Source organism: Physeter macrocephalus, chromosome 17, assembly GCF_002837175.3.
Source record: "Physeter macrocephalus isolate SW-GA chromosome 17, ASM283717v5, whole genome shotgun sequence".
Lineage (NCBI taxonomy): Eukaryota > Metazoa > Chordata > Mammalia > Artiodactyla > Physeteridae > Physeter > Physeter macrocephalus.
The window spans coordinates 1133190-1143444 of record NC_041230.1 but is presented as its reverse complement, the minus strand read 5'-3'; the positions used below and the strand labels follow the sequence as shown (position 1 = coordinate 1143444).

The following is a 10255-nucleotide window of genomic DNA, read 5'->3' as shown; positions in this document are numbered from 1 at the left end:
GGCCCCCTACAGTCTGTTATCCCTGCAGGAGCTATGTAAATCAAATCAAATCATGACATTCCTTGGCTCAAAAACCACCATGATCTCATACGGAGGAAAATCAAGACCTTAGGGTGGCCAAGGTCCTGCATGAACTGGTCCCCCCCCAGCGTTCTCTCTGACCTCACTGCATACTCATTTCCTAAAGCCCTGCTCCCAGTGGATTGAACTCCTGGCTATTCTTCCACACACCAGGCACACCCCTGCCTCAGGGCTTTTGTTCCTGCAGTTTCTTTTGCCTGGAGCACTCTTAACACATACATCCACTGTGGCTCATACCTCATCCCCTTCAAGTCTTTATTCTAGGGGCAGCTTCTTGGGTGAGGCCTTCTCCAAAGATCCTATTGCTACCCTCCTCCCCCTAACATCCCCTATCTGTTTCCCTGCTGTATTTTCTCCATCACGTATATTATCCTATGCCTTGGTGCACATTTTTGCATAATTTTCTTGTTTATTTTTTGACCATCGATGAGAATCTAAACTCCATGAGGGTGCAGATTTTTTTTTAAATTAAAGTACAGCTGATGTACAATATTATATAAGTTTCAGGCGTACAACAGATTCAATAATTTATAGATTATATTCCATTTAAAGTTATTATAAAATATTGGCTATATTCCCTGTGCCGTACATTATATCCTTGTAGCATATTTATTTTATACATAATAGCTTGTATCTCTTAATCCCCTCCGCCTATCTTGAGGGTGCAGATTTTTGTCTGTTCTGATTTCTTCATTGCTGTGTCTACAGTGCCTTGAAAATGCCTGGCACATAGTAAACGCTCAGTAAATATTTGCTGATTGAATGACTCAGTGAAGGGGAAAACATCGGTGAATAAGAATATGAAGGAGCTTACCTTTTAAGTGGGGAAGACACAAAACCAAATTAAAAAATAAGTTTACATTAGGCCTGAACACATATAATGCACAAGCTAAAATAGGGGGATGTTGGGAACTCCCTGGTGGTCCAGTGGTTAGGACTCAGTGCTTTCATTGTGGAGGGCCCGGGTTCGATCCCTGGTCAGGAACCAAGATCCCCCAAGCCTCATGGCACAGCCAAAAAAAAATAAAAAAATTAAAAATAAAATAAAATAGGGGGATGTCATGTGGGAGGAGGGGAGTAGTCAGAGGTGACATTTGAGCTGGCACCTGTGCAATGAGAGGGAGGTGGCTTTGTGAGGTTCAGAGTAAAGTCATTTCAAGTAGGAAGAACAGCATGTGCAGAGGCGCAGGGACAGGACTGAACTTTGCATGTTCAAGGGACAAAAAAAAGAAGGCCAGTGGGGCTAGAGAGTAAAGAGGGGGAGGAGAGGGAGGTGGAGTCAGGCACATAAACACAGTGTCCGCCCACGCAGCCTTGTCCTGGAGATTAAATGGGTTAATGCATGTAAAGGCCATTCAGGGGAAATCATAACTGAGTTAACTAGACAAAAAAAGGGAACATTATTCTAGGCAGAAAATAGTATGTACCCAGGTCCTGGAGAGAATAGAAGAATCATGATGAATACAACGAATGAGCAAAGGCCAGAGGAACTGCGAGACAGAAAGATCAAGGGGGAAGAGTGGGCTGGGACAAAGTTAACCAGAACCTTGGGGGCCTTTGGAGGCCTTGACAAGGAACTGGATTTTGTTCCAAAGGCAATGGGGAGCCACTGAAGGGTTCTTTCTGAGCAGAGGGGTGACCTGATCTGACAAACTTCAAAATATCACTCTAGAGCTTGGGATGGACATACACACACTACTATATATAAAATAGATACCTAATAAGGACCGACTGTATAGCACAGGGAACTCTACTCAGTACTCTGTTAATGACCTGTATGGGAAAAGAATCTAGAGAAGAGTAGATATATGTATATGTATAACCGATTCACTTTGCTGTACAGTAGGAACACAGTATTGTAAATCAACTACACTCCAATAAAAATTAAAAAAAATAAAACCTTAGCCAAAGTAGCAAAAAAAAAAAAAAAAAAAAAAAAAAAATCACTCTGGCTGCTTTGTGGAGAATGCACTGCGCTGGCACAAGGCCGAGCAGAGCCAGGGAGGCCAGAGGGGACTGGCTGCTGCAGTGATCCACCCAAGAGATGGTGGCGGACCACAGAGAGAGAACAACTCCATGAGATATTTAGGAATTGAAAAGGCTGAGATTTGGAACTAGATTGGAAGTGGAGGAGGAAATAAACTCAACTTCGGTTTCTGGCTGAGCAGCTGGGTGGATGATGGTGCCCTTTATGACAGCGAGAAAGTCTTGGGGGAGGAAACAGGCTTTCAGGGCGATATCAAGGACTCTTTAAGGGTGACTGCTGCAGGCGGAAATGTCCAGGATGCTGCCAGAAATCCGGGAAGGGGTCTGGGCTTGCACCTAAAGCCTCAGTACAGGACCCTGCACTGTGACAGCTGCGCCTATTACCGTCGTGACGGGGGCATGGGCACCTGGGCATCTGTGGGGTGTGCCGCTCTTCCTCCTAAGTTAGTAGTGACCACCTTTGAAGATGAAAGAATCTAGAGAGCTGAAATAGATTCTTTATTTTAGGGATGGAAATAGGATAAAAAAGATACGTTAGTCACCGCTGCAGTACCATCGAAAGAACATCCTGGGGAAAAAAGGAGATGTTCGTGTGTGTGTGTGTGTGTGGGAGAGGCTGGGGACCAGAAATCTGGGTCCTGGAGTCTAGGTCCCAAAGGTGGGTGATAGGGCTTGGACTCTTATATCTGAGAAAATAGGGGTTGGGGGTTATGACTCCTGGTCTGAGGAAGGAGGGGGTGGGGGTCTGGACTCCTGAGTAAGAGGGTCTGGCTCTGGATCTGAGGGAAGAGGGGCTGGGGACCCAGACTCTTGGGTCTGGGAAAGGAGAGCCAGACGCTGGGATTCTGGGGTCCCAGGGACTCACCACGCCAGCACGGTCGCACTGGCTGAGGCTAAGGCCACAGCGGCCGCGAGCAGGCACTGATTGCCCGGCGTCAGAGCCTCGGGCCTGGCCAGCAGCTCGCCCAGGCTGGGCGTCCAGGGCTCGATCATCTCCCCCTCCCGTGGCGCCCAGCGCAACACTTCCCGAAAAGAGACCTGGAGCTCAGTTTCCTCGCGCGGTGGCGGACCTGTCACTGCGGGGACGCGCACGTCAGCCGGGCGCGAGCCCCACCCCTCACGTAGCCCCGCCCCTGCCGCGCAGCTCCGCCCCGCCCGCACCGTTCAGAAAGAAGTAGAGCCGCGCCAGAGGGCGCTGGTCGTGTGTGATCACGCAAGAGAAGGTCCCGCGGTGCGTGAGCTGCACCGGCCGGATCCGTGCCAGGTATCCTCGGGCCCGCGGAATGTCTCGGAAGTAGGACAGGTCCTGAGTCCGGAGCTGCGGGAGCGGCGAGAGGAGGGTGGCCCCCAGCCCCGAGCCCAGAAGAGATTCTCTCCGCCCCGACTCGCCAAACCACAAAGTAAAGCCCCGCCCCCGAGCTAGGCCACGCCTTCCTGAGCCCTGGCCCCACCCTCAGCTCTTATTCGCCGATCTTTCACTCATAGTCCCGCCTCCTAAGTCTTGACTCCGCCCCTTGGGCCTAGTATTTGCTCTCCCGCCGAAAACCTTTACGGATAACCCACCCCTGAGCTCTGGTTCTGCATTGTGAGCTTTGTCCCTTACCCTTAAACGCCGAGACCCTCCCCTTGCACGAAGTCTGAATCTAGACCGAGTCCCACCCTCTGCATCCTGACTCCCCATCCTCTAGTAAAGCATAACCCGCCTCCTAAACTCTGCATTCTGGACCCTCCCCGACTCACACCTCCTCCTGCGAACTTCCAGGAATAGGTGATCTCTTCTTTAGGCAGCTGGAAGTTCACAGTGCAAAAGAACATAGCCTGATGACCCCGAGTCACCGTCAAGTCCTGAACTGAAGACAGGTCCGCATCACCGCCTCGGCCCGCCCACGTCCGGCCCCGCCCCCAGACCACGCCTCCTCCGCCCTCAGCTCCCTCTTCTTTTTCAGGTTTCTTGCCCTTCAAGGCCACGCCCCTCACCTGGGCAGTCTAGCGGGAGGTTGCAGACAGTGGAGTAGCACCCTCGGCAGCGGAAACGCCGGGCGACCTCCTGGAGTCCTATGGGAAGGGAACGCTGGATCTGGGCTCCATCCGCCTCCCCTAGCCCGGGTCCCTTCGGCCACCTTAAGGTCTATTTAACCTCCTTGGATTCTACCTGCCAGACAGAATCTGAGCCCCGCCTTCCCTGTGCTCATTGGCCAGCTCTCATCACTCTCCAGCCTCTAGGATTCCTATTGGTTTGCTTTGGTTTTCGGACCCACCTTTCATGAGGTTTGTGAACAATATCCGGTTTACTTACTTTTCCCCATGGCTCGTATTGGCCCCCTTCGGATCAGAGGCCCACCCGTCCTCTCCCATTTGTCCCAGGTTTCGACCCCTACCACCTCCCTTCCCCCGCAATTCTGAGTTTTGAATGATGTGCTTACCGCAGGGAGGGATGCAGGCCTGGACTGCGGAGAGAAAGCAAGCGTTACTACCCTGTAAGTCGCGGCAGGTGCCCACCTGAAGTTCCCCTAGAGGAAACGTTTCTCGGCCGGCTGCATTCCTCCAAGGGGACAGAGCCAGGCCTGCCGCGGTCCACCTAGGGGGCGGGGCCAAGCCTGCAGCATTCCACCTGTAGGCGGGGCCAGGCCTGCAGCATTCCACTAAGAGGTCAGGCACAGGCCTGCTGCTAGCATCTAAGACGGGGTGGGGGGGAAAGGGCGGCTGGCTTGCTGCTCTCACCAAGGAAGCAGGGCCAGTTCCGGTGTATTCCGTCAAGCGGGGCGGGCTTAGATCCTGGGCGATGCTCGGAGGGGACAGAATCTAACTAGGGGGCCCAGTTAGAGGTGTGGTCAGGCTGGAAGTAGCCCCTAAGGCGGCCCGGTTGGAAAGGAAACCTTTCAGAGAGTGCACAGGGCCAGACACAGAGATCCAGGAAGTGGCCCGGGCTAATCTGGGACAGAACCGTCCTAAGAAGCGGTCCCAGCTAGAGATAACCTTCCGTCGGAGGGGCGGGGCCGGACCCAGAGTGGTCCAAGCAGAGGAAGAGGCTGTGTCCCGAGTGACCCACCAAGGGAAGCTCGGCTCAGAGATCGGGCCAGGGGTTTGCGCTGAAGGGAGCAGACGGGAGTCTCGGGAGTGGGGTTTTCTAATTGTCTGTGCCGGGGGGAAGGAGATGGTCTATTTTACCTTCTTTAAGCTGTAATATAATCTTCTGCATTTTCTCCGCGGCATGAGGAAAGGCAACCCGAAAGGACCCTGGAGGGTAGAGGGAGTCCTTGTAGTAAAGACCCTTCCCCAAGGCTGGCCGAGCTTGACGGTACTCGCTGTCGTGCCTGTGCCCCTCCCCCAACCCCTCTCCACCCCCATGTCTCTGGTACATGCCACATCCTCCTACCCTGTCTACCCCAAAGGCTGACAAATCCCCAAATCTCCTTCCTTCTGCTGACTGTGGAACCCCTCAGCATCATCTGTGTTATCTTGTTGAGGGGAAAGGGGAGGATAAAGGTCACATTTCTTTCAAGGCCTACTCTCCCTCTCTCTTCCATCCCTAATACCCACCTTTCATTTCCCCTAATATGAAAAGAACCATATTCTCTAGCACCTCAGGGCCTTTGCACATGCCACCTTCAGTTTCCAGCACATCTCTACCCCTACTCCTACTCATCCTTCATGTCACACCTTGTGTCACCTCCTTAGAGGTTTTCCCTGACCACAAGTATAATCTAATTCAGTCCCCTATTTTTGTCTCTAATGGTGCCCCATTCATTCCATTATAGCTCTCACCAGTTTGCAAATTCATATTTTACATATACATAGTGATCATTTAAGTCTGTCTCTTAGTGCTGTGTCCTCAGAACCCCGGAGAGGGCCCTGAGTCTTCGAAATAAGTATGTGTAGAATGAATTCCAGGATCCAACTGGAATGGAGACCACAGCTGGAGGCAGTGGCCCCAATCCATCCTTTGGATGTGTTATATTTGGCCTGGAAAGTATTTTTAAAAATGAACCAGTTGCCATCATATAAAATTTGGGAAAAGTAACATAAAATGTTTGGCATCCCTTTAAGAAACTTGGAAGAGCTGTAAGAGAGATGGTTATTTCCATGAGGCAGCAGTTAGCTGGAGCTTAGTAGCAGCCTCCCCCTTCAGACAGGGCACACACCCACTTTTACAGAGCTCCCAGCCTCTTCATTTCTATCCCTCTTTCACTCCTTTTTTTTCCCTTTCTTTTCTTTCTCCTTTTTTTTTTTTTTTGGCCATGCTACACGGCACCATGTGGGATCTTAGTTCCCCGACCAGGTATCGAACCTGTGCCCCCTGCAGTGTAAGCGTGGAGTCCTAACCACCAGGGAAGTCCCTCACTCTTTTTATGTTCTCTGTCCTTATGGATATTTGAGTTTTGACCACTGAAATGGCCTCCAAGCTATAATGTTTTGCAGGTGGAGGTGGTTCTGGAAAGCAAGAAACATGGCAGGGTCCTATGGGCTGAATTGTGTCCCTCCCAAATTCAGATGTTGAAGTCCTAACCCCAAGTCCTTCAGAATGTAACTGTACTTAGAGTCTTAAGGAGGTAATTAGGTTAAAATGAGGTCTTTAGGGTGGGCCTTAATCCAATATGACTGATGTCCTTAGAAGAATAGGACATTTGGACACAGACACAGAGGGAAGCCAGTCATCTACAAGCCAAGGAGAGAGGCCTCAGAAGAAACCAACCCTTCTGACACTGACTCCTTGATCTTGGACCTCTAGCCTCCAAAACTGTGAAGAAATAAATTTCTGTTATTTAAGCCACCCGGTCTGTGGTATTTTGTTACAGCAGCCCTAGCAAACCAATACACAGGGATTGTCAGTTGCCTCAAAATATCTATTTTCTCTTTAGTAACATAATACTGCATTTTAGCTGAGAAAGCACCCTTCCCAGCTTCAGCTGAAAGACTGCATTTCCCAACCTCCCTTGCAGCTAGTTGTGGTCATGTGACTTAGCTGTGATCATATGACCAACTTCTGCTCCTTGAGATTAAGTGCAAATGTCGTGTGTGAGTTACAGAAAGTAGCCTTAAGAGAGAAATGGTGCCATATTATTGATCCCTTCCCCTTCATTCTGTTGCCTGAAACTTAGATTTGATGGCTGGCGCTCTAGCAGTTATAAAGGACCATGAGGATAAGGGGGTATACCCTAAGATGGTAAGGCAGAAAGCTGGAAGGGGCTTGGGTTCCCAGGAAAATGGAGCTGCCATACTAGCCTTAAGTGCCTACCTCAAGACTTATTTTTTATGGGAGAAATACACTTCTAGCTTACTTAAGCCATTGCAGGTTTCTCTGCAATTTAAAACCATACCAAACAGGAGGGAATTGAGAATACTGGTAAGAGACTGGCTGAAGTGATGATCATTGGGTAGAAGCTGGAGGGGGCACTGAAGCCAGGAAGCAGGTTCAAAATGAGGGGTCAAGGACTTAGTGGTCTCTCCTTGGCCACAAGGCAGGCATGTGGTCTGGAGATGGCAGGATGGTCAGGAGGATGTGGTCCGAGTCGGGTGCTCAAATGAGAGGCCAGGATGTTGGAGGAGGCATCTAAGGAATATCTGTGGACCAAACCAAATGACTCACGGGGAAGGGATACACCAAGTCAGCCATGGGGCAGGGGAGAAGCATGGGAGTAAAGTAGGGATGGAGTGAAATATCCAGAGAGGCCAAGGGGCAGGGGCTATATCAACTGAACCACAAGGGGGCATGGCTGGATGTTATAAAGTCTCCCCCAAAAGAGGCGCTTCATTAGGAACTTCAACTGTTTCTGATCATCTGGGTTTGAGTCCTGGCTCTTCTAATTATAAGCACACCTGTCTCACACCTGATCTAGCCATCACACATCCTCCTCCCTATGTGACCTCGGCCAAGTATTTAACCTTCCTGATCCTCAGTTTCCTCGTTCATAAAACGGGGACAATATTGGTGTCTACCTCACAGGGTTGGCGGGGAGGATTTAATGTCATACAACATAAAACATTCCCCTTCCAAACTATGTGCCAGGTACCATTTAATGACCATGTGGGATAATGTCTCTAAGTGCTCGGAATGGTGCCTGGCACACCGTGTTATAGAAGGGTCACCTACTGGTATTACCATCCCCAAGTTTGAGATGGGGAAACCAAGGCACAGAGAGGTTAGGAAGGCGGCCCAAGGTCACATAGCTAGATCTGAACCCAGGTGGTCCAACTCCACAGCCTCCACATGCAACCACTACCTGTGGTACACACACTGCCCTCCTTGACACCATATTATCCATTCCATGATTTATATACACTAACAGTGTCACCTGCCACCACCAGGAGCCACTTTGGGTCAGCACGTCCATCTCTCAGGTCCTCCATTTGGGAGAGACCCGGGAGTCATCCTCGATTCTTCCCATACCCCTCACCCCATACACGTCTGGTCCAGACAACTCCTGGGTCCATCCTCCCTGTCCAGCTGAGCCCCAACTTGCCCATCTGGAAAATGGGGCTATAAAACTCCACCTCATAGGGCTGATACAAGGATATCCCTTAGGAAGATAATTAACAAGTAACTCTGCCAGGACTTCCCTGGTGGTCCAGTGGTTTAGACTCTGAGCTTCCACTGCAGGGGACACGGGTTCGATCCCTGGTCAGGGAACTAAGATCCCGCATGCTGCACCGCGTGGCCAGCAAAAAAATATATAAACAAAACACAGCATCTTCCACGTAAGGGGCAGGTTGGTCTGGGCCCACCTGAACCACTGCATCTGGTCCGAGCCACCACTGACCTCACTGGTCTCTCTGCTTCTGCCCTTGACCCACGTGGCCTTAGTCAGACCCCCTCCTTCCTTAAAATCTTCCAATGGCTTCTCCATATCAAGAGCAAAAGCCGAAGAGACTGGCTAAAGTGATGGTCATTGGGTATAAGCTGGAAAGAGGAGCCACCTTGGCTAAGGTCAGACCAAGGGCCCACCATAGTGGTTCTCAAAGTGTGTCCCTAGAACAGCAGCAGCAGCTCCTGGGAACTTGTTAGAAATGTCCATTTCTGGGCCCCACCTCAGACCTACTGCTCAGAAGCAGAGGGTGGGGCCCAGGAGTCTGCATTTTAATAAGCTCCCGGGAGATTCTGACACACACTGTGGGGCTAGAGAACCACTGGCCCCAGGGCCTTTGCACTGGCTCTTCCCTCGGCCTGGAAGCTCTCTCCCCAGGTTATCTGCATGGCTCTCACTGTCCCCTCGTTCCAGTCTTTGCTCAATTGGACCTTCTCATTTGCACCTCTTCTGATCACCCCAATGGCCACCCCATTCCGTCCCCCTTCTGTTTTCCTCCACAGCACAGATCACCAACTGACATCAATGGCATTTCACTGATTATGTTTAATAATCAACATAAGCAACCTGAGGGCAGGTGGCTCGCAGTTTTGGTCACAGCTGTGTCCCTGGCACATTCAATAAATATCTGTGGAGTACAGCTTCTCCCAGCCTCTAATCTCCCTCTAGTCCGTCCTCCATATGGCCCCAGAGGATCTTTCTACACCCAGAGCTGACCCTGCCCTTCCCCGGCTCATAGCCCTGCTCCTTCAGGACAGAGTGTCAAGTCTCCCTGACTCCCAGCTGAACCCTGGATGTCCCCCAGGCCCCTGGCAGTCACTACATCCTCGCCCAGCTGGCCATCTGCCCCCACCCCTGCTCTTCCTCCCAGGCTCCCCGTCTCAGGGATGGCCCACTGCCCCCTCAGGCATGGAGCCAGACCCCGGACACGGCCCCTAACCCTCCTCTTCCCCTTTTCCTGAACAGCTCATCAGATCCAAGCCCCGTCCCTCCTGCCCTTGACTCTCTCTACCCTATCCCCTCTTCTCCACCTTCACAATCCCCGCCCCAGCTCTGGCCTCCTTCACAGCAGCCTCCACCCAGGCCTCCCAGCCTCCACTCTCTCCCCTGCTCCAGTCGGTCCCACACACAGCCCTCGCCAGGGTCTTCTACACCCAGAGCTGGACTTGTTTCTGCTCTTTTCAAAACCTTCTGTGGGGCTTCCCTGGTGGCGCAGTGGTTGAGAGTCCGCCTGCCAATGCGGGGTACACGGGTTCGTGCCCCGGTCCGGGAAGATCCCACGTGCCGCCGAGCGGCTGGGCCCGTGAGCCACGGCCGCTGAGCCTGCGCGTGCGGAGCCTGTGCTCCGCAACGGGAGGGGCCACAACAGCGAGAGGCCCGCGTAC

At 51.7% G+C, this 10255-nt stretch overlaps 1 protein-coding gene across 1 annotated transcript in view; it reads right to left on the bottom strand.

The window, feature by feature from the left end:
- Positions 1 to 668: 668 nt before the first annotated feature.
- Positions 669 to 10255, bottom strand: part of LOC102985170 (sperm acrosome membrane-associated protein 6) — an 18435-nt gene continuing 8848 nt past the window's right edge. Inside the window, exons 4-9 of the mRNA XM_028477827.2 lie at positions 4491 to 4514; positions 4045 to 4122; positions 3808 to 3917; positions 3229 to 3385; positions 2933 to 3143; positions 669 to 2635 (exon numbers count right to left, since the gene is read on the bottom strand). Coding sequence (XP_028333628.1) covers positions 2602 to 2635; positions 2933 to 3143; positions 3229 to 3385; positions 3808 to 3917; positions 4045 to 4122; positions 4491 to 4514 — 614 coding nt within the window. The 3' untranslated portion in view covers positions 669 to 2601. The remainder of the gene's footprint in view (positions 2636 to 2932; positions 3144 to 3228; positions 3386 to 3807; positions 3918 to 4044; positions 4123 to 4490; positions 4515 to 10255) is intronic.